General features: G+C 39.5%; 1 protein-coding gene across 2 annotated transcripts; it reads left to right on the top strand.

Moving 5' to 3' along the window:
* The first annotated feature begins 6,721 nt into the window (after window positions 1–6,721).
* Window positions 6,722–20,660, top strand: syn1 (synapsin I). 2 transcript variants are annotated; one of them, XM_088994628.1, is made up of 14 exons: window positions 6,722–6,939; window positions 7,248–7,580; window positions 9,069–9,129; window positions 10,300–10,391; window positions 11,426–11,582; window positions 11,674–11,763; window positions 12,115–12,177; window positions 12,259–12,401; window positions 12,484–12,558; window positions 12,654–12,756; window positions 12,841–12,981; window positions 13,448–13,517; window positions 17,566–17,995; window positions 19,135–20,660. In XM_088994628.1, the coding sequence occupies exons 2-14, from the start codon at window positions 7,258–7,260 to the stop codon at window positions 19,160–19,162; spliced, it is 1,776 nt and encodes a 591-aa protein (XP_088850754.1). In that variant the 5' UTR covers window positions 6,722–6,939; window positions 7,248–7,257; the 3' UTR covers window positions 19,163–20,660. The 2 variants fall into 2 exon arrangements, with proteins under 2 accessions (XP_088850754.1, XP_088850753.1); XM_088994627.1 differs by having other exon boundaries at window positions 19,097–20,660.
* The last annotated feature ends 3,317 nt before the right edge of the window (window positions 20,661–23,977 follow it).

Genomic DNA, 23,977 nt, shown 5'->3' with positions numbered 1-23,977 from the left:
TTCTATGCAGTTTGACACTTGTTAAGTGCCTATTCAGGCAAACTGGCCTTGTTGACTTTGTCTATCTACACAATGTAACCTTTATCCACTTGTTTAATGCTACTGCTAATAGGACACAAATGGTGCACCAACACATTTCGACATTGAGTACAAATGTCTGTGTATTACTCCGTGTATCTCGACTGCTGCACAAAGCGGCGGAATAGCAGTCAGCATTTTCAGTGTCACCCCTCGAAATAAATAAATAAATAAATAAATAAATAAATAAATAAATAAATACACAGACCAAATCAACCGCAGTATGGAGTTGTATTAAGACTAACTTCAAAATTATTGCAAAATATGGGCAGGCAATGTCACACATATACCTTTTTTATAGCACCGGTTGTGTAAACATCTTTGAGTGAGTTGCAAAAATACATACTGTAAATCCCATTCTATTGTGCAGCAAGGATGTTGCTGTCAAAAAAAATATGAAGTCGAAATACCACTATTGCTTTGGGTGACGTGCATTCAGCAGAAAAGCAAAACAGTATCCATATGGCTGGATCTTGGCAGGTGCGGCGCGCAACGTGCGACGGAGGAGGACATGCACTCTTGAGTGCTTCCTTTTATTAGGACTGCTGAACAGCAAATGAGCCCTGAATACATGTGAGCAACTGCAAGATAACATTTAATCGTCTCTGCTTGATCTGTGAACAGATAAAATCTACAATGACTAAGAGAAAAGGCAGGGCTACCGATGCTAACACCAAAGCTAACGTCAGCCCTGTACCCCTTAATGCTGCTACTACAGGATGTGAAAGTGAAAATACTGTTTCTTTGCCTCCTGTATGTCGTCCAAAAGAAAGTCACGCCATGATTGTTGCTAATATGCACGATTACCTGGGGGGGGGGGGGGGGGTACCTACTGCGGCTTCCAATGAGAATGTGGTGGGAGATTCGTTCCCTCCGCTTCCACTCTCTCCTGCGGCTACCTCTACGACAGTTTCCTCCCCGACTTCACCAGCAGCTAAAATAGCTCGCAATATCCGAGGTCCAGTTCCCCAAGACCTCATGGCAATTCTGCTCGCTGAATTCGAGTCTCTGCGGCAACTAATGAACACAAGAGCTGATGCCCTAGAGGCTATGATTAAGATGAACTCAGTGACTATTGCAAAAGTACAAACAGAGAGTAAAGAAAATACAAAACAAATAAATGGCTTGAAAGTTTCTCTGGACCAGATGCACGCAGAGACGGTTGCAATAAAGGATAGATTGGGAAAACTGGAGTCTCACCCACGCAGTTTAAACAAAGACATGATAAACCGCATTTCCAAGTGGGAGACCTATCATCGACGTTGGAATCTTATCCTCCATGGACTGGAAGAAAGCAACCAGCAAAATATTCGCCAGGAGACCATACAAATGCTTCAGGATGTGCTGCCTGAGGCCAAGGACAAGATCCCTGGTGTGGTGGACACCATCCATCGCCTCGGCCCGAGACGCCCAGACAGCTCCAGGAGTCGCCCTATAATGATCCAGTTTGCCTTCAGGATCCACAAAGAAGCCATCTGGGCAGCAGCGAAAGCGGGTAACTCCTTCCTCCAGGCTAAAGGTCTTCGGCTATCCCTTGACTTCCCACCAGAGGTACGTGAGAGGAGGCGTCTGTTGTGGCCCCAAGTGGACAAGGCCAGAAAGGAACATAAGCAGGCCCATTTTGTGGGAGGCCGTGCCTTTGTGGATGGGGTTGAGATCTTCCCTCCCTGATATTTAGGAGGTTCTGACTGACTTAACCTCTAAGTATTCTCCAATACCTGTAAATAATTTTTGATTTACCAGGCTGTTAAGCTAATAGTATTAAAAGAATAATAAATAAATAATGAATAAAGCAGTTGCTCTCGAAATAGAAATTTAATATTCTACACGTTATGTTACACATCATACATTATGGGCTTATTATGTTTAAATGTACTACTTTTGGTTATTCAGCAGTCCTTAGTCTCTATTTCTTTTTCAATAGAGACTGTGCTTCACCAAATCTTTGGTGTGAGCACTTTGTTTTTGAAGTGATCCCGTGGATTGCTGTTTGAGTTTTCTATATTTAGTTCTTATTAAAAAATATTGTAATTTCTTTTATATTTTACTTTTCCTAGCTTAATCTTTCACTTCTTCTATTTTCCTTGTCTATTTTCTACTGTTCTCATCCCTATGTCCCTTTCCCTTCTCTCCTTAAATGCCAGGGGTTTGAGGAACTCCTTGAAGCGCAAAGCTGTATTTTTGTTTCTCAGAAAATTTAAGTGTGATTTCTTGTTTTTACAAGAAACTCATAGTACAACAAATGACGTCAGTCTCTGGAAAAGTCAATGGGGAAGAGATTTATGGGGAGCACACAGGTCGGAAAAAGCAGCCGGTGTCACAGTTCTAAAAGAAAATTTCTCTGGGGAAATTATTGGTCATGACAGTGACCCAGAAGGTCACTATATCATACTTATGTTGGCAATCTCTGATAAAAATGTTATCATGATTAATATATATGGGTACAATTCACGTCCTAAAAATATATTATTGTTAGAAGAAATTGATAAAAAAGTTGAGTACTGGTTAAACAAATATCCAACTGCCTATTTAATTCTGGGTGGTGATTTTAATGTAGTTATGAATAACAAACTAGATCGACTTCCACCACCAAGCCAAGCAGTCTCTAATCTATACCTCATCACCTTCATGGAGAAATACAACCTATATGATGTTTTCAGAGAAAAGTTTCCCTCTCTAAAAACATATACTTGGCACTCTAAGGACCTTTCAAAACAGTCTAGACTGGATTACTGGTTGATATCTAAAACAATCTCTGCGGACCTCGTTGAAGTAGACTACCACCCAGCACCACTGTCTGATCATAAAATAATTAAGCTTAAGGTAACCTTGACACCAGTTATGAATATTCCTAAGGCTTTATGTTGGAAGCTGAACAATAGTTTGTTAGCCCATGATGAAGTAAAGGAAAATATAAACAGGTTAATAAAATCTCATTGGGACACAGCTCTTCTTCAAAAATCTTTCAGCCTCCAATGGGAACTTCTAAAATACGAAATTGGTAAATATATGAGGAAATATAGCAGCAATTTAGCGAAACACAGAGGAGCGGAAGAGGATGATTTATGTGCTCAAATAATGTCTCTTTCCAGTCAATCAGCAACCCTATCTGAGGATGATCACGCCAAGTTAGCAGACTACCAAAATAAACTTGATGATATATATAGACGAAAAGCAGAGGGCGCATTCATCAGATCCAGGAGGCGTTGGCTGGAAGAAGGGGAAAAATCCTCATCGTACTTTTTTAACTTGGAAAAATCTAAATCTAAAAAGCAAACCATTGACACATTAAAAATTGATAACAAAATTGTTTCAGACTACCACAAAATCTCCTCTTTCTGCTCAAAATTCTATGGTAACCTATATACTTCCAACCATATGCAAGCAGAGCCAGTGTCAATTTTAGAGTCCATTACGTCCAATAAAACTATTAGCATTAATGAGAAAAAACGATGTGATCAACCAATTAATCTAATTGAAGTGCAGGATGCAATTAAGCAGCTCAAGATGAATAAATCTCCTGGAAACGACGGGCTTACTTCAGAATTGTATAAAACCTTCTCTGAACCTTTGGCTCCTTTCCTGCTCAATGTTTTTTCTGAAAGCATCTCAAAAGGGTCCTTCCCCTGTTCACTCTCTCAAGGTCTTATATCTCTCATTCCAAAACCAAAAAAAGACACATCATCTCTTGAAAACTGGCGCCCTATCTGCCTATTAAATACAGACTATAAAATTTTGGCCTCCATTCTTGCAAACCGAATTAGAAAATCCTTACCGCATATAATTAGTGAAACACAGTCAGGCTTCCTGAGTAAAAGACACATTGCCAATAATGTTCGTCTTGTATTGGATATTCTTGATTATCAGGAACTTATTAACCACAATAGTTTTATTTTATTTCTCGATTTTTACAAAGCCTTTGACACTTTGGAACACCGTTTTATTTTTCAATCACTTAATAAGTTTGGTTTTGGAAACTACTTTACTCAGGCTGTTAAGACACTGTACACCAACTGCAACTCCTCAATACTGCTTAAATATGGTACGTCCCCTCGCTTCAACGTCTCCCGTGGCATCCGTCAAGGTTGTCCCATTTCTCCCTATTTATTCTTACTTTCAGCACAAATTTTATCACTGTTGGTCACTGAAAGTGAGGTCCAAGGGATTGAAGTAGCGGGCAGGCAGGTTGTGATTAGCCAGGTGGCAGATGACACCACACTCTTCCTGAAAAATCCTGAGCAAATTCCAAGGGCCATAGCTCTGGTTAAAGAGTTTTCCAAAGCGTCAGGTCTTTCGCTTAATATAAATAAATGTGAGTTGTTAGCTGTGAAATCATGTAATGAATCTATGCTATACAACATACCTGTTAAAAATCAAGTGACGTACCTAGGTGTTGTCATAGCCAAAGACGACGAAGAGCGTTGTCATTTGAACCTCGATCCAATAATTGATAAAACCAAGAAGCGCTTTAATCACTGGTTACAAAGGGATCTATCACTAAACGGAAGAATACTGCTAGCAAAAAGTGAGGGAATCTCTCGGTTTGTATATCCTACAATGGCTTTAAATGTGGATCCAAGCACATGTAAGACAATGGACAAAATAATGTATAACTTTGTATGGAAAAATAAAACTCATTATATAAGAAACTCAGTCATATCCAGGACGGTAAAGGAGGGAGGCCTAGATTTTTTGGACTTTACTTCTCTAAACTATACGTTTAAGATTAACTGGCTGCGTAATTATCTGTGTAGCCCTGATGCAATCTGGAATTTCATTCCAAAATCCATGTTTTCCCGACTTGGTGGTCTGTCTTTCTTGCTGAAATGTAATTATAAGGTTGAAAAATTGCCTGTTAACCTATAAAAATTTCATAAACAAGTTTTATTAGCCTGGTGCCTAATGTATAACCATTCTTTCTCTCCGCATTCATGTATGATCTGGAATAACTGTCATATTTTGTACAAAAACAAATCACTGTTTTTGTCGAGATGGATTGACTGGGGTATCATTTATGTAAAGCAACTTTTTAACACAAACAATGTTTTAATGAACTATGCTGAGTTTCTCAATACGCATCAAATCCCTGTGACCCCTAAGGACTTTGCCATCGTTATGGATGCCATCCCAAGTGGTATCATAAGCCTGTTCAAGGGTCACTCCGCTACTCCCGACAGACCACCGCCAATTCCAGTGACAGAAACTGCCCTGGGGAAACTCTGTTTCTCATCAATTGCTCGAAATCGGAACCGTGCAATTCGACATTTGTTTCAAAAATCTTTTGTGACGGTTCCCTACGTTGTTCATCACTGGAGAACGTATGTCCCAAATATCCCATGGGAAAAGGTTTGGACCCTCCCATATACATTTTTCATCACAAACAAACAAAGAGAAATAACATACAAACTTTTGCACCGTTGCTATCCTGTTAAACATAAGATACGGTCCTTACAGGATATATCATGTACATTTTGTGAAGCTGAGCCTGAAACTGCAACTCACCTCTTCTGGGCTTGTCCCGAAACTACTCGCTTCTGGAAACACTTTGTCAAATACGTTCAATGTAAAGTCACTTCTCTGTTCATATTTCATTACAAAGACATGCTGTTTGGATATTACAACAAGACCAACGATAAATATTTTATTATTAATTTATTAGTTTTTCTTGCCAAACATCATATTCATAAATCTAAATTTTGTGGGAGGAAACCACTATTTGTAATATTTCAAAATGAAATGAAACTATCAGAAAACAATTCAACCATCTGCCGACCCAAATGCTATCAAAACACATGATTTGTTGATGAAATATGGTATAGGATGATGTGCTTGCCGAAATCATCTGGTGTCCCCCCCCTCTCTTTTTTTTTGTCAATTTCACTATGTTGTGCAGACTCGATGGAATGTTAAAACCCCTGGCACCCCCCTTCCCCCGCTCTCTCTCTCTTCTATTTTGTTCTCCTCTCCTCTTCTTTCTTGAAAAATGATTATCTGTCAGGAACTTCTATTTCCTGTGCGATCAGGTACTGTCTCATACGCGATTATGTCACCTAATGTATGTTGCCAACTATTTGGAAAATATCAAGTATGCAGAAAGATTTGCTGAGACACACCGCAGATGTACTTTCAGAAGCTCCACAAGCTATTCAAAACCAATGGTTTTGTTTACTTTTGTGTGTTTTGTTTGCAGTGTGTTTTGTTTGTTTGTTTGTTTGGTTCTGTTGCTTTGTATGTTTGCATGCAATTTGAAATAATAAAAAAAAAATCCATATGGCTGTTGAGGCAACAGGAGGCATTATGTCTGACAGAGCGACGCCCCTTTTTGCGGCTTCGCTCCTCAGCATCACTTCGTATCTTTTCTCGTGAACTTCCGTAAAGTTGCGAATAAACACCACGTTTTCGGAAGTGTTTCAGGCTGAAGCATCAATAATAACGCAATAGCATGTGCTGTTAAATGGCCAATCGATCATGGATATACATATATAAATATGGTTTGCAAAAATTATAAACGAGTTTGTGTTGACGGCGCTGATTTTTCATTAGAAACTGAAAATAAACGCAGTAACGGAAATGGATTGTCCCAACCTACTGAATTTGACGCAGATTCTTTTTTGCAGGCAATCCACCCGCCCGCCAGGCTCAATTGAACGTTCCGCGGTGACGCAGGGCTATGTGGAAAATTTGTGACAAGAGGGGAATGACGCAGGGCACGGCAGGGTTAAAAAGGAAGCACTTGTGATTGATGCACGACCTTCGAGGACAAACCTGTGAATAATAATACGCCAAACAGGGTCGTCCTTCCTACGGAACACTGTAAGCATCGACATCGTTTTAGCGCGGATCACTTGGATACACACCCAGGTAGGCTTTGTCGTACAAGTAGCTTCATTCAGTAAAAGTAAAAGACACTCACAGATCATATTTTCCCGAGTCAAATGAAGCTCACTCCAATTTCATCCACGATGATTCACTTCCAAATATAACGGCGTCGATTTCATTCATAATCGTGAGCAGTGTAGGTGTATATCGGTTCAGAATTCGCCATAAATGAAGTTTCCCTTTAATTTATGAAGTGAAATAGCCCATGGTCCTTGCAATTAGAGCTGACAACTTGTACGACGAATCCAGTGGGCGGACACGTTATATTCTTGTCCTCTTTCACACCTCAGAGTCTCCATCATGAACTACCTTCGTCGCCGACTCTCGGACAGTAATTTTATGTCCAACCTACCCAACGGGTACATGGGCGATTTACAGCGCACCGAGCCCCCACCTCAGCAGCAGCCGAGCCCCGCAGTGTCCCCGGGGCCCTCAGAAAGACGCCAACCCATCGGTCAGCAACAGTCTGCAGGCGGAGGCTCCGGTTTCTTCTCGTCCATATCTAATGCTGTGAAGCAAACCACGGCCGCCGCCGCAGCTACGTTATCTGAAGCGGCCGATCGGGCGGGCGTCTCTAGCAGCGCTAAGATCCTCCTGGTGGTTGACGACCAGCAGACCGACTGGTAAGAGCAGTAGAATCTCAGCTGCATTACATTTGTCTCTGTTCAATAGCATCAGCAGATTGTAAATATAAAATTTTTTCCATGACATAAAGAGCCATACATGTTCTGCATGATATAAATGAATGCTCACATGCCTTGAGCTCAAGATGATTGGCCTATTTCCCGCCGGTAATTGGAATAAACAGTGTCGAAGTGTCACTTGCTTCTATTTTGACATTTGATACCTAAAAGTTAAAAATAAGACAACCGGGATATGCTAATGTGACTGACAAAAGAATGAAGATGCAATTTTGTAAAATTGATCCATTGAAAATAAGTCTTGCAAATGAACATTAGCTGTTGTGTGGGCATGAGATTAGCAGATTTGCCTCACATACAGTTGTGGCATTTATTGTTAAAATCTCAGCAGTCCAGTGTTTTTGTTTGTTTCCTGTGGGTAATTTCAATTCCTCCAGCATTTAAAAAATGTAGTTCATGTTTCCATGCATTTTCTGTTGCATTTATCTTCAAGTGTCCCGCAAAAGATCTCAAGCCAGGGTCCACAGGGACGAGCATTTTAGTCTTTCAATAATCTTCGCGAATGCAGGTCGAAGCCGGAGTACCTAGAAAACCACCACACAGAAGGGCTTCAAGGGATTCAAGACACGAACATTAAAACTGGCAGTCAAACATGCTCGCCACCTGACTGCTACGCTTGCAATATCTCAAATTTCAGTTTAGTATAGATTTGAGAAAAAAATCTGAAGTACACAGACGATTTGAAACCAAGGGGCTTGAGCATGGCATTTGTGAACATTAATTATTATTGCACTACAGGTACCTTGAGCCAGCTATCATGACTGCAATTCACATATTTTCCCCAAAGTGTAAGAAAGCAGTTTTCTGTCACTTATTGCATTTTGAATTTGATTTCGAAATGTGTACCATGATTGTTAATGTGATACACACGGTGTCAATGACACTTTTTTTTTACAGATAATGATCATGAATAAATCTGGGAAATTATGGTTGATATTGCATGCATATGATTTCCAGCAGTTAATAGCAGTTAATCACTGACTCTCAGTTCTGAGGTTCAGGGTTCACGTTTTGACTCCAATTAATCCAATTATGTGGAGTTTGTGGTCCGTTTTTATTTGGTTATTATGTTTGTATTTTTATTATTGATTTTCTTTTCTCACAAAAACCGTATTCAAAACGTACAGGCTTGCCAAATTTCTATTCGGTAGAAGCAAAGGAGATGACACCACATTTCTATGTGTGGATAAGAAATAATCATTTGATTTACGTACAGTAAAGTCTCGTTATATCAATATTCTCGGGAATCGGAAAAAATATCAATATAACCGGACTATCGATATATCCGATCCTGCGGCATGTACATTTTCTCCTTGCGTTCATAGAAATAGTATCGTAATAAGCAGTACTATCGATATAACCGAAATCGATGTAACGAGACTTTACTGTATTTCCTTTTTTCTCATATAGGGTGAGAGTTTTTAGAGGAAAGAAAGTCCACGGTGGTGAATATGACATCAAGGTTGAACAGGTAGGTGTTACATAACATTTTACGTTCTGCTAGTTTTGTGTTCACCTTGCGTTGTCCAAAGCGCAAAGGCCATTCAACCTTCGCCGTGAGTTATTATTATTTGGATGTACGTACTTATTTGTTATACAGTGATCCCTCGCTACTTCGCGGTTCACTTATCGCGGCTTCAGTGCATCGCGGATTATTTTTTTTTGGCATGCAAATGTGCAAACAAACAAAGTAAAAGAAACAACACTGCAAACAACACTGCTAACAAAGCAGAATAAAATCAAACACACTGACTTTACAGCTTTGAGCTGTTCTCTATTCTAAAAAAAAGTAAGACAAAGAAAAGATAGAGTGCCAACAACTACCGCTAATATTCTTCACTCGGAGAAAGACTCCTTCAGTAGAAAAAGATGCTACAGCGCAGTGGAGTCAGGACGAATAGGCGCAGCAGCTAAATATTGTTTTACAACACCGTTCTTTAAACTACAGTAAAGTCTCGTTATATCGATATCGGATATATCGATAGTCCCGGTTATATCGATACTATTTCTATGCACCCACGGAGAAAATTACATGCAAACAGGGTCGGATATATCGATAGTTCCGGTTATATCGATATTTTTTCGGACTCCCTTGAATATCGATATAACGAGACTTTACTGTATTAAAAAAGAGGTTTTATTTTTTGTTTCTTTCTGCAGTATGTACAGTTTTCCATTGTAAAAAATAAATAAATAAATAAAAACATTTTTTTATTTTTTGTTTCTATCTGCAGGATGTACAGTTTTCCATTGTAAAAAAGAAATAAATAAAAACATTTTTTGGGGACTTACTTCTGACGTACTTTGCGGATTTCACCTTTCGCGGGCTATTTTTGGAACGTATCTCCCGCGATAAACGAGGGTTCACTGTATGAGTAAATTAGTTGTATATCAATGTGTCCAGTTACAGCATAAAAATGTAAATATTATTTTTGACTTTGACAACATAGAAAAATTCTGAAGGTTTTAATCCTCTGTACTCCTCCTCTATGCCCTGCCTTTGTCCTCTTATTGAGGGTTTCACTCTAATTGTATTCAATTTTGATTGTACCTTACTCAGTCTTGATTTGTCAAGGTCAGCATGGTTGTACAGTATATGAAATTGGTTGTTGTGACTAAATCTCATCACTTACTTTTTTAGGCAGAATTTTCTGAAATCAACCTGGTGGCTGACTCATCAGGCACCTACACAGTCAGCATTGATGCAATTAGGACTGGCCATAAGGTGACAAAGTAAGTTTTGTCTGATGTTGATTAACACTATATAGACTGAAGCAACAAGAAAAGAAAATGAAACAATGGCAATATCCTTTATGATAATTTTTTTTGATATTTTGTTTGCGATTAACACAATCACTGCCAGACGATGTGCAAATATGTGTCCACGTCAGTGCCAGAGATTTTGTCTTTTTCACTCAAATTGCAGGACCCACAGAATATTAAGTTTTAGGACAATATGATCATTCAATGCCGTGTAAAAAACCTTAGACTCTTCTTTCATCAGAAACAAAAAGTTTAATTTGAACTTACTGGTTGTAGAGTTATCTGCCTTGAAAGTCGGCTGTACAAAAGGTAAATGCTGCCTCCTCGGGGATGGAAAAAACAATGCCAGAGGTCTGACCGAAGCTTGAAACGCACTCTTCAGCAAGAAAAAGCAAAACCCAAACAAATTCGGGAATGGCGCTCCACGTCATGCTTTTCAATTCCTGAATAAATTCGGTAATGGCAGTGAATGAATGAGTTAAAGTAGGCTTGGCCCTCTGAAGTTGTCCATCGCAGAGGTCTTTGATGGGTTTGAGGTCAGGCGATAATGAGGAAGTCGGCTTTCAAGACCAAGCGAATCCAAGAATGTCTTTATGGACTTTCATGTATTCATTGGAGTACATACATGTTACAGAAAAATATCTACCTAAAACTTACACAGTAATGTACAATTTCCCAAAGTCAGATGTGATAGACTCCAGCTGAACCCGGGAGCCCTCATAGGGATGGTGTAGAAAACAGATGGGTTTGTGAATCGAGCTTTGTTTCCTTAAAAACAATTGTCTTCGCATCTGTGGAAGCTCTCAGTTGTATAGGAGTGGTCCATCGATGAAAAGGTTTCTTCAGCCGTCATCTGAAGTACAGATGGCTGCTGAAGAAACCTTTTCATCAATTGTCTTCACTCTATTTTTTTAAAGAGAGTGTTTTTACCCCATGTATATCTGTATCTGCCGTTTACTCTGTTTGACTTCTTTGTAAATTTGTATTAATGTTTTTTTTTCCAGACCCTTTAAACCAGATTTTGTGCTGATCAGACAGCATGCCTTCAGTATGGACAAGAACGGAGACCACCGAAACATAGTTATCGGTCTACAGTATGCCGGGCTGCCAAGTGTTAACTCTTTACACTCTGTCTACAATTTCTGTGACAAACCATGGGTGGTGGGTTGTTTAACAGCCTCAAACCTTCTTCTATTTGATGATCTAAATTGATGTAGGAGAAATATTTGAATTGTGTTTTTGCTTTTTGTAGTTTGCACAGATGTCAAGGCTACACAAACAATTGGGTCCAGAGGAGTTCCCATTGATTGACCAGGTTTATTATCCAAACCACAAAGAAATGGTAAGTTCCAAAATGCAAAATATGCCACACACCCCCCCCCCCCCACACACACACACACACGCACACACACACACGCACACACACACACGCACACCCACACACACACACCACTAGTTTCACTTTGTCATGGGTGCTTCTACTAATGAGTTTATTTACCTGCCCGTTAAATAGAAGGTCCTGTGGGCAAAGCCAAACTGGCAGGGTTTTTACTTCATGGACCTGGATTTGACACTTCTGTTTGTCAAATAATGAATAATATGTTTTGAGACAATAAAATGTCCTGTAGAAATACAAGATAGATGCTTTCTGATTCATGGCAGTTTAAAATAAATATGTCTCCTCTTTTACTAGATAACATCCTCTCAGTTCCCTGTTGTGATAAAAATGGGCCATGCTCACTCAGGAATGGGAAAGGTAGAACTACATTTCAGATTCCTCATTGAGAAAGTGTGAGAACATGTATACATTTTCATATTGGAATGCTTGCTACCATAGGTGAAAGTGGACAACCAATATGACTTTCAAGATATTGCCAGTGTTGTTGCCCTGACCAAGACGTATGCCACATCCGAGCCATTTATTGATGCCAAGTATGATGTCCGCATCCAGAAGATTGGTGAACATTACAAGGCCTACATGTCGGTGGATCATTGAAGGAATCGGTCGCACTCCCGTTTGAATAAAAAGCAAACACTCACATGGTTTTATTATCATGAACAGGAGAACATCCATTTCTGGCAATTGGAAAACCAACACAGGCTCATCAATGCTTGAGCAAGTTGCCATGTCAGACAAGTAAGATTCCACATTATGTCAGTTGCACTTGACTGTTGCTTGTGCTGTGAAATGTGTCATTCAGGCTAACTGTTATGCTCGACATGATGCTACAGGTACAGGATGTGGGTGGACACTTGTGCCAACATCTTTGGAGGTTTGGATATCTGTGCCGTGGAGGCTCTTCATGGCAAAGATGGAATGGACTACATTATAGAGGTCCTTGAAGGCGACGTGGTCAAACCAAAGAGGTGCAAGCTGTACAAAAATGACCTACGAATGCTTTGTCATCTTGCTTTGTAGGTAGATGACTGCTCAATGCCACTGATAGGTGACCAGCAGGATGAGGATCGTATGCAGATTGCTGAACTGGTGGTTGCGAAAATGAACCAGATGATTCTACCTGTTTCAACCTCCTCTACAGGCAGCATCACAACAACACAGGTGCACAAAGCATCGGAGTGCAGCATTTCTTTAACTGAAATATTTAACTCATTCACTGCCATCTGTATGTCCATCCGTCCGTTCGTCTGCCTGTCGGTCTGTCTGTCTGTCTGTCTGTCTGTCTGTCTGTCCGTCCGTCCGTCCGTCTGTCTGTCCGTCCGTCCATCCGTCCGATCCCTCCATACAGAGTATATATATATATATATGAATATATAAGTCAAGGTTCAATGGCAGTCAAAATAAAGAGAGATCCATCTGTAGAAAGTCAAATCTAGCTCTGTTGAAGTATTTCCTTGTTTTAGTGTCAGTGGAAAATGTCAGGACTCCATGCACATTGGCTGCTGCCATGCAAAAACATTTTCAACAGCAGGAAAAATAACACCCAAGTTCAAATGTAAAAGTCACATTTATCTGCTTATTTAGGAATAATTAATGTCCTTGCATTTCTTTTTGTTTTGCATTTTAGAAAGTGGTTTCACCTCAGCCCATCTCCCAACCTAGAGTTCCTCAGTCTCAACAGCGACCCTCACCTCAGGGTAAGAACCAATTGACTACAAAGACAAAATATGCAGAGGTTATTGTTTTTTTCACAACTATTTTCTACATTTGATTTTGATGCCTAATCCATATTCCAAAACACCTGGAAAAGAGGCAACATAAAATTGATGTACTCTTGGTTTTAAAAAAGTGATGGTTTCATTATTTGCTAAAAGTTGCCATAAGCTTTTTTCAGTGTTGAGGGGACTTTTAAAGGACAAGTTGTGTCCATAATTTGTAAAATGTCTTCAAATGACTTCTACTGAGCGTATTTTACAAAGATTCCACCGCATATAGCTATATTTTACGTTTTAAGACTCGTGCGGAATATTCCGGAAGTCTTCTTTTTGAGATAGTGACGAGTCCGTACGGTACGTCACTGAAGGAACGCCCCTGACCGAAAAAAGGACACATTGTAGCAGTCCTTCCATCACGTCACTGTATTTTGCTGTACTTTGGTCTAAAAACGTCGTGTAGGACCACAAAGAGGCAGAAGAGGGTGACAAAGCTCCATGGAAGGAATTAATCAGCCTGTGGAAACGGGCTGATTAATTCCTTACATGGCTTTGTCGCCATGTTCTGTCTTTTTTGGGTGCGACATTTCCCACCCCTGATGCCTCAAAATGACACGGAATAAATTCTTTAATCGATTGCAAACATGTATGCTTTCTTCTTCAGGACTATTTGAATCATATTCATAACTGGATGAGTTATGAATATGACATTCTGAAACTAGCCACTGCCGTTTCAATTTGAAGTACTTTTTAGACACTTTAAGTCATTTTTATTGGTGTTTTGCATTTGACTAAAAATATCATACTGCGTGTTTTGGGTATTTTAGATGCTATAAAACGTTTTTCTGATGTCAGTTAGGAAACAAAAAAGTGACGTCGGTTGTCCTTTAAGTGGGCACTGTCCAGCTGCAACACAATAAGCTTCTTGTCATCATTTTTAAGTTGATGATGATAGGCCAAAACAAAGAGTTTTAGTCAAGGACATCCCAGATGCCTTGACTGTGAACATATCATCATGAAATCTGAAGAATATCCATGTCTTTTGGGGTATAATGTACTGCATATTGTCAGAATAGTCAGTTTCTGGTATATCATGGGTCAGTGACCCAATGCACACTTAAAAAAAACGCCCCAAATGACTGAAGGCAAAGTCCTGGTAGTTTTTAGGGTCAGGCAATATGTCTAGATCAGGCATGGGCAAACTACGGCCCGCGGGCCGCATACGAACCTGCCCAAATTATAGTAAAAACAGTGTCTGAAACTCATGACAAAAAAAATTAGCGGACAACAGGGCAGGTAACTGAAAAGTTGCCTGCACCATTTTTCACAACTTGAAGCACAATGAGACAACTAATGACATTAAAAACATTGTCATAAAGTATAAAGTTTGTTTTTTTTAATCAAGACTGTACCGACTACAAATGCTACCTTGCTTAATTTACGGTAAATGTGCATGGTTAGATTTTGCTGCAGTAGTCGATTGTCATTGGGGTGCACAATGCAACGTTTGCATTGTTTCCTACGAACCACTAAGCCCCTTTCATAAGTCTCACGTACACTTTACAGTCACGGTTTAATGTAAATTTACGTTTTGTAGCGTCACATATGTTGTTAGCTTCTTTTGAATCTTTCGTCTGGGCTGAGGTTCTGTGCATCTATTTTGGAAAATTATATGCAATTGCAGGACTTTATAACGCTTGCGAAAGTCCGGAAGAAAGAAGCAGGCTTCTGATTGGCTGCCGTGCCGAGTATGCAAATTTCACTGCAGGTAGCCTATGTCTGTGTGCTCGGCGACGGTACACGTGTATTGTTTGCGCGTGAAGGCGAGGGCGTCAGTGAGGAGTTTGTTGAGCGCGCGGTCAGGACAAACCATCTATGATTTGGCGGAATTTAACACAAGTAGGTATTATTGAGCTTGAATATTTCGTTGTGGAATAATATGTTTTGAATGTTGAAAGTGATTCCATTTTTCAATAAATGTTGATTTCTTTAACTTTGCCCCTTCAATGAAAACTTATTAAAAACAGACGCAATCTTGATGAATCACAGTGCATATGTTATTTTAATCTATTTCCATTTCCTCCTCGAAGTATCTGCGAAATAGTATGTAAACGCCATATTCCTTGAGTCAAATTTATTAACTGATCTGGGATATTTTTCACATTTCACAAAGACAGTTAATAAATTGGGTTCTTACTCTGCTATGAGGTTTGTACACACTACATTTAAAGGACAACCGGCACCATTTTTTTGTGTTTCCCACTGACATCAGAAAAACGTTTTATAGCATCTAAAATACCCAAAACAGGCAGACTGATATTTTTAGTTAAATGATAAACACCAATAAAAATGACTTCAAAATGAATCCGGAAATGGCCAGTTTCAGAAGGTCCCCACCCCCTTGTTCGTGACGTCACGCCAAGACGTCTTGCCTTGCTCGAGAATCAAAACAATGGCTTCAGATTCGGAGAAGATGTTTTCTTGTTACTCATCCTGTTATGAATATGATTCAAATAGTTCTAAAGAGGAAAGCATAAATGTTTGCAATTGATTCAAGGAGTCCTCCCATATCAATTCAAGCCATCAATGACAGCAATGTAGCACCCAGAAAATGCAGAAGATTGCGCCAAGCTCCGTTGGAAATGGGCGGATTTGTCAGCTGGGAATTTGTGTCAGCGAATATCAAATAGTTGTCTTGGTGCAACACACAACGATTCACCATGCCGTTATTTATGTGTTTTCCTTCTAATTTCGCCATCAACACGGATCAACACGAAGTTTTCAGACCAAAGAAAGTACCCAAAATGCATTGTGTGTCGCTTTCTCGGTCAGGGGCGGTCCAAACGTGACGTCACATGGGGATCGTCATCAACTCGAAAACAAGACTTCGTGAATATTCAGTGCAAGTCTTAGAACGTAAACTATAGCTATATGCTGTGGAATCTTTGTAAAATACGCTCAGTCAAAGTCATTTGAAGTGATTTTATAAATTATGCCTTGTCCGGAGGCGTCGGTTGTCCTTTAATGCTTTAGGTTTAGTATTTCGGGCCCAAAAACTCCCTCCAAATGCTCCTGGCCCGGCCCCTCTGTCAAATTTTAGAACCCAATGCGGCCCGCGAGTCAAAAAGTTTGCCCACCCCTGGTCTAGATGCAAATACTGTCAAACACCTTGAGGGAGAGTTCAAAACAGCATTTGGTCAGAGTTACTCTTAAAATCCAAAAACATTGGCACTATCTGTCTGTGTAAGCTCTCAGTCATACAGGAGTATAATTATAATTGTGTCCAGTCTATTTTGGGAGTTCAGTACGGAATGGCATTTTATTTCCTCACCGCTTCTCTTTTTTTTGTTTTCTTCCAATGTAGATAAAATAAATAAACACCAACATTTTGTAGATGCTGCATCGTTCAGATTGATGTGGTTGGTGCATTATCTCCTTTGGGCCATGACTGTATGCTGGCATCCCAGCAACATTTTCTCCGAAGACGTCTTGCGTAAAGATCATGCAAAGTCATATTCTGAAGGTGTTACAATGGCATGGCTCATCATACAAGAGTGCAACATTAGAATGTCAAGTTCAAACCAGCTTTCCATTGAAAATGTCTCGGGTTTTTAATAGAGCGCAAAATTTGTCAAAGGAGACCCAGGACATTTTCCCAACCGCTTTCAGTTAAAAGAAAAGGGGGATGGTCCCAACTTTTTTGAAAGGTGTTGTATGGATTATAAAAAAGAAAAGAAAAAAGCAAAAGAAAGAAATAAGATCACACACTTGAACATGACATTTCTTTGTCGTGTTTTCATTGTAATATCGTTTGAAAAGGATTGACAAAGCATGACAATTTTTGGGGGTCTTAAATATTCATGAGAAATGGTATTTATATATGAATATTATTGTTTGAGTGCCTTTACCATAGGTTTACATGATTTGCCCTTGAAGTTTAAGATTGTACTGTATGTGTCAGATAAAATGTTGCTAATTTTCAATTCCATTCAGGTGGTCCATTTAATGGACTGTGGTTGAATTTTCCCACCAGGTGGTCCTCTACAAGGTGCACAGGCCCAGCAACCTGCATCGAGCACAGGTTCAACTGAAACAAGTTCCCAAGCCAAGGTCAATCAGTGGCCTCCAGGGCAGGGTGCTCCTCAGAAAAGCCAAGGAGGGCCTCTTCCAACTCAAAGGCAACAGTCTGCCACACAGCAGCAACGAAGACCTCCTCCAGGGGGTGCTGGTCCGAAACCTCAACAACAGAGACCTTCTCAGCCACCAAGACAGCAATCGCAAGGAGGTCAGCAGAGAACGGCTGGCCAGCAGGGGCGCAGTGGTGGGACAACAACACAGCAGCCACGACCAGCCGGCCAGGGACAGGGAGGTCCTGGGGGTTGCCCAGCACTGCAACAAAAACCCCTGCCCCCACAAAAACCCAGTCAGGACAACACGGCATTAGGCGCTTCCCCGCAACTGAAGTAAGTGCCCTCCGGACAACATATTAACGTATATTTCTGGTCAACTCAAACAAGTGTACTGTATATGATCACCCGTTGCTGAAAATGTCTGTCATTTTTGATGATGAGATACTTAACACCTCGGATATTACTTTTTGCATTGATATTGGCATGAGATACAGTACATTTGTTTTCTGTTTATGATTCAATGGAATGTGCATGATCCTTCTTCAAAAATGTTACATTTCAGTTACATTCCATTGCTCAAAGCTTATTACCCATCAAACACAATCTAAAGTTGACACCTGATTGAAGAATTTTTAAGTGCTATCGTAAAACACAACATCAACGAAACAAACTAAAAACTTACTCGCACATTCCAAAAATATGCATCCTGCATGCTTGTCTAGCCCTGAAATTAGCTGGCGACTGGTCGATGGAACACTCAGCTGAGATAAGATCCAGTTTATCTGTGATCTCAGAGCATATAAATCGTTTTGGGAATGGATGGATTGGTTAAGGTGGTTGGCTGACCTCGGTGGATAGAAAGGAGCTCACAATGTCTGTGGTTATGGATCTCAAAGGTGTATGTTATGCCCGGAAGTCGGGGATCTCTAGTTGTTCCATACTCAAATCATCCAAGGGGTGCTTACTCCAAAGTTTGACAACAACCTTAAATATACTTACTAGAAGAAATGGGGTTCATGTGGACCACGGCAACTTGCATAGATCCTGATTAATCACCATAATTCATGTTTAATTTTAAGTGATGAAAAAATTGAAGAAAATTACTGAATGCAATTGGTCATTGTAAATAAATAAAAAATGGACCTACTTGATTGAATCGAACTCATTTAAAATTAATATGTATTGTATTGTATTGTATTCTATTCTATTGTAAAAAATAACATGACAGCCACATTCACCAAACATCACACATCATTCAGTGACATCCTTAATTTACGATTCCCTCTTTCAAGCGCTTCTTGAAAGTTACTGTAAGTGTCCACTTGTATCATTTCTCCTCTTTTCTCACCACAGTCCAGTCTCTTTATTGGATGGGCTTGTTTCATGACATTAATAGCCTCTTCCTCTCCTCAATTGCCATCTATTTTTTTACAGCAAATTGCAGTCTCTTACCAATACCTTCAATATTCCAGAAATCCCAGCACAACAAGCCAGCCTTAACCAGAATGAGGTCAAGGCTTAAACCATATGCAGTCAACGCAAATCATTTGCCAGTCTCTTCTCAGACTGAGACACCATCTTCATCATTATCCTCCTCCACTTCCTGGGAAATCCCATCTCCCCTGGTACCATCATCATCATCAAGAAATAGTCCTTGCACAGAGTAGGACTGATACACTCTCCATTCACATAAACATGAGATTTAAATGTATATAATCGCGTTCCACAATTAACAAAGAAGAAAAAACCAAGTCTGAAACATTCCACAGTCTTAAATGATTTCACACAAACTGCACAATAGCCTGTACATGCACGAGTACACACAACAATATAGAATGGCCGCAGAATACTTCTTGCACTTGTTTATTGGCACTGAAACTTTTGAATTCAATCTTATTTTGATGTACCAACCAGCCAAGATGAATTACATATCTTCATAGTCGCGCACACTTATGCAGAGTATAGAATGTCTGGCTAGTGCTTGAGTTGTTGGGCACCAAAAGGTGATGTTTTAGCTGCATGTCAACAACGGGGCAATGGTTGCGTTTTCCAATCTTGCACATTGGTGCTTGTAAATGTATTGTCACGTATGTTCAGCTAGTTTAAATAGGCCTTGCCATGTTAGCCTTGTAAAGTGTGTTGCCCCAATTTCTTTTGTTTATTTTTCTACTTGCACAATAACAAAAGGTTAAAAAAAACAACAAAAGTTGAGTCAAATGGAGCCATCTCAAGGATGTCTGTCCACTTGATTGTTACGTGTATTTGTGATTCCTCCATTCTGTTTCCTGAGGTTGTTTACCAATGATGTGGTGAGAAAAGCATGCGTTCAAATCGATGAGAAGGTTTCTTCAGCCGTCATCTGTACAAAAGTGAAGGTTTCGGACGTTTCGCCTCCTATCCAAGAGACTTCGTCAGCGAACTAAAGTCTGACTGGTCGTATCGGCCCCATTTATATATCCCTAATGTCCAGACCTAGTGGTGCCGGACACAGCTATGATAGGTCCCTACTCTCAGGTTGGGGGGGGCGCGGGACCCCCCCCTGTGGCCCCACTGATTGTTCCTACATTCCTGACTAACGATTGGCCTATTACCTCCACTCCCCCCGGTATCACCTCATCAGCATAACGACCCTCATCAGCATTGCGAAAGTTGCCTAACCTGTTTTGCCTGAGCAGGCTATTGTATGAACGATCCAAATTGAACCTCACACCACCAGACCGGTTTAATGAAGGATTTTGTTGTTTTTATAAGAATCGCCTCTTTTACCCCCCTTTCAAACCATCTATGTTCTTTCGCTAAGATTTTAACCTCATTGTCGTCAAATGAGTGGTTAGTAGCTTTTAGGTGCAAATGTACTGCCGATTGAGGCCCACTAGTATTATCCCTGCGATGTTGATAAAGTCTTTTTTTGAGAATTTGTTGAGTCTCCCCAATGTACTGCTCTTTACAATTTTCATTCTTACAATGTATGGAATAAACTACATTACTTTGTTTTTCATTTGGTAGCCTATCTTTTGGATGCACTAATTTTTGCCTTAACGTGTTTATCGGTTTGAAATAAGTAGGAATTTTATGTTGCCAAAGGACTCTTTGTAATTTTTCAGAAACTCCTGCAATGTACGGTACTGCTACTCCTCTCCTTTTAGAATCTTGAGAATTATTGGTTTCGTTCGCTATTCTTTCTTTCTGACATTTGTTGAATGACCACTGAGGGTACCCACAGTTAGTGAGTGCTCTCCTGATATGTTTTGACTCCTTTTCTGGTGACTGATGACGGCTGAAGAAACCTTCTCATCGATGGACCACTCCTGTACGACTGAGAGCTTACACAAACGCATGCGTTCAAATGAGGATTTTTTTTCACAATGCATTTGCACACAGTATAAAGCAGAATTATACTTGAAATCAGTTCATGCATAGTCTGTATTATCAGATTTTATTCAACTACTGTACTATTTGACAAAACAACAGCTTGGCTTTGGCTTGGCAAAACAATGCAATGGGCTGCGGCACAGAAAGATGAAGTTAGCAAATGCAGTTAGCAAAACATTAACATTTTTAACAGATCTGCTCAATTAAAAATATGTTAATTAGAATGTACAGTTTAGAAGTTAAAAACATTATGCACCTGGTGAATGGTTGCCCAACAAAATATGAAGCCAAGGACAGTCGCGCGTATATTGTAAAATAAACACATTTTTGGTGAATAAAGCACGTCAGCTGATATATTTGCTCTTCACTGAAAACAACATATTTGGTCATCATTGCATATGTATATTCTCACTGTAAGGGAAAATGTCTTCCGGGGGAATTATTCCCACTGAAATGTGCATCTATGATGGCAATATATTGCTTTTTAGAGAAGACCCAAAGTTTAAGTGAGTCCTGTTTACCCAGTTGATTCCTTATTCTTCAGTCCTTGTGTGTTATACCTGCAGTAACTCCTTGTGCTCTGTGGTGCATTGATGTGAAAATGTTATGTAATGAGTCAAAACAGATTGTCGTGTTGCACCGTACCTTGACTGATGCAGATTATCCGCTTTATTCCTCTTCTTCTGTGCTGATTGATAATTTGTGTGTTTCTGAACCTCGTTTTTATGTGAATTATAGAAAAACATTTTTGTGTGTGCAATTGTGTCTGAATGGTTTTTAACGGGTTTTAATTTTCCTTCGTGAAGCAATATGGTGCTTGTGACTTAATGCAGTAACTTTTGATTCAGGGCTTCAGAGGTTTGGAATGACTCTTCAGTGTGCATGTCAAATGTTTCTTTTTTTTAGGACAAGTTGCCATGTCACTTGACCTGTAACTATAACTGTTTATCATATACGTATTAAGTGTATTGTAAAATTTTGTGATATATTGTTTTTAATTTTATCATGGTAAAACTTCCCACTGACCCGTGACATTATTTTGTTTTGAGCAGATTTCCTATAGGGGGGCTCTATTTGACTATGAGTTTAACTTTTTTGCTTCTAGCATTGTTTATTCATTTTAAAAAGATAACCTTGTTGATGTGAAGGGGAAATTTTGATGACTCAAAAAAAATCACAGCTGTAAATGAAGAAAATAAAAGCTGAAGTGCTGTCTTAAACTGTTTATAATATATAATGTAAATCACGGTGATTATGAAAAGTGAATGTAAATTGATGTTATATGCAATGTTTATATTATACGACGTGCAAATGAATGTGATTGAAATATGCACATTCTTAATAAAGTCAATTACCAACAAAACGAATCCAGTATAATTGACTCTAATACAGTACAGTGAGACCTCAACTTACAAACACCTCAACTTACAAACTTTTTGTCTTACAAACGTCAAATTTATGAAAACTAAACCTCATAATAAGCACTATTTTCATAATACACACCCACCACGGCTGGCGAAGTGATCTTCGACGGAAGCACACGACCGAACAGCACCAGAGGTTAAGTTACCAACAGTCCTTATGGAAGGTGACTCTCCTTCCATAAGCCATCAACGACCATCAAAAAGGTAAATAAAAGTTTATTTTACAGCACAGTTTATTTCTTTAATTACAGTCGTCATGTAATGCGCCTCTCTTTCCAAACAGCAATTCCCTTTGACCTTCGACCTCCAACGCCAAGTGACTTTATGATACAATGCAGTGTATTTCTTTCATTACAATACAATATCACATTTATTATACATAGAATAAGGTATGTTGTGTGTAGTTTTAAGGCTTGTTTAGTTGAAAAGTATATTTTATGGAAAGCCAGGAACGGATTATTCCCATTTTAATGGTTTCCTATGGGAATTATTTTTTTGAGATACACACTTTTCGCCTTAAACACTCTGTCTGGGAACCAATTAAGTTCGTAAGTTGAGGTCTCACTGTATTCAGAATCTTTTCCTTCCAGCTTTTCCCTTCAGGGGTCGCCACAGCGAACCCGTGTCCTCCATCTTCAGAGGTTTGATTCGCATGTTTTGGCAGCTTTTACATCGGATGCCCTTTCTGACACAACCCTCTGTATTTATCCGGGCTTGCATGGGAGCGGCACAAGAAGACAAGAAGTTTTGTGTGATTCTAATATGCAGTTTGGTTTTTTTTAATAATTACTGCCAATTGGTAACCAGCTTTATTTTTGATTGAAAAAAAAAAACTTTCCACAAGTCACGGAACAGTTCAGGGCTAAATAAATAATTACAAATTATTCCTGATGCCATTGCTTCGTTCTGTACAAAGATCCTCTTTCATCGAATCTTGATTCCAATATTTGCAGTGTGCCGCACGAATAAACGAAGAAATTGTACTTGTAGGCATTTGACCACAATGTGGGGCAAGCCTGCATTGAAACTGGCAAGAACAACCTGCAGTACTACTATATACATACTGTGCTTTTTACATAATTCATAGAACACAGTCTCAGAATGGGTTCGTATAACTTTATATTGGAATGGCCAGTTGTATATTATCCTTTAGAAAACAGTATCAAAGTGACAAATACCGTATTCCATTGCTTTTATCATTGTTGAAAGAACCAGGAATGGAACATCTTTCCATATGAATCCGTCCGTTGTGTGCTCATTGGATTGAGATTGCACTGCCTGCTATAATAAAAATACAGCACAATTCTCATTATTTATTGCAATACTTTAATGGTGTATGACAGAAACATGATTGGTTCAACTGACATCTACATCGGTGCAAGTCTGAGAAAGTCTTTAAATATTGAGTGATAGCCTAAATATAGTGTGGGTGGCATGGTTCGCACATCCACTGCAGTTCTGAGGTCGAGGGTTTAAATTATGTGTGGAGTTTGCAAAGCATGCTCTTCTCTGGCTTGTG

This window comes from Hippocampus bargibanti, linkage group LG04, assembly GCF_051943395.1.
Source record: "Hippocampus bargibanti isolate YZ-2025 linkage group LG04, ASM5194339v1, whole genome shotgun sequence".
Taxonomy (NCBI): domain Eukaryota; kingdom Metazoa; phylum Chordata; class Actinopteri; order Syngnathiformes; family Syngnathidae; genus Hippocampus; species Hippocampus bargibanti.
Note: the sequence above shows the minus strand (reverse complement) of the source record. Positions and strands in the feature narration are given on the sequence as shown.

Bases quoted from the DNA above. Each gene is read 5' to 3' on its own strand.
- syn1 (XM_088994627.1), top strand. From the start codon at position 7,258: ATGAACTACCTTCGTCGCCGACTCTCGGACAGTAATTTTATGTCCAAC. The intron at 12,982-13,447 runs GTGCACAAAGCA...TTTGCATTTTAG, and splicing joins GCAGCATCACAACAACACAG to AAAGTGGTTTCACCTCAGCC. The intron at 13,518-17,565 runs GTAAGAACCAAT...TTTTCCCACCAG, and splicing joins ACAGCGACCCTCACCTCAGG to GTGGTCCTCTACAAGGTGCA.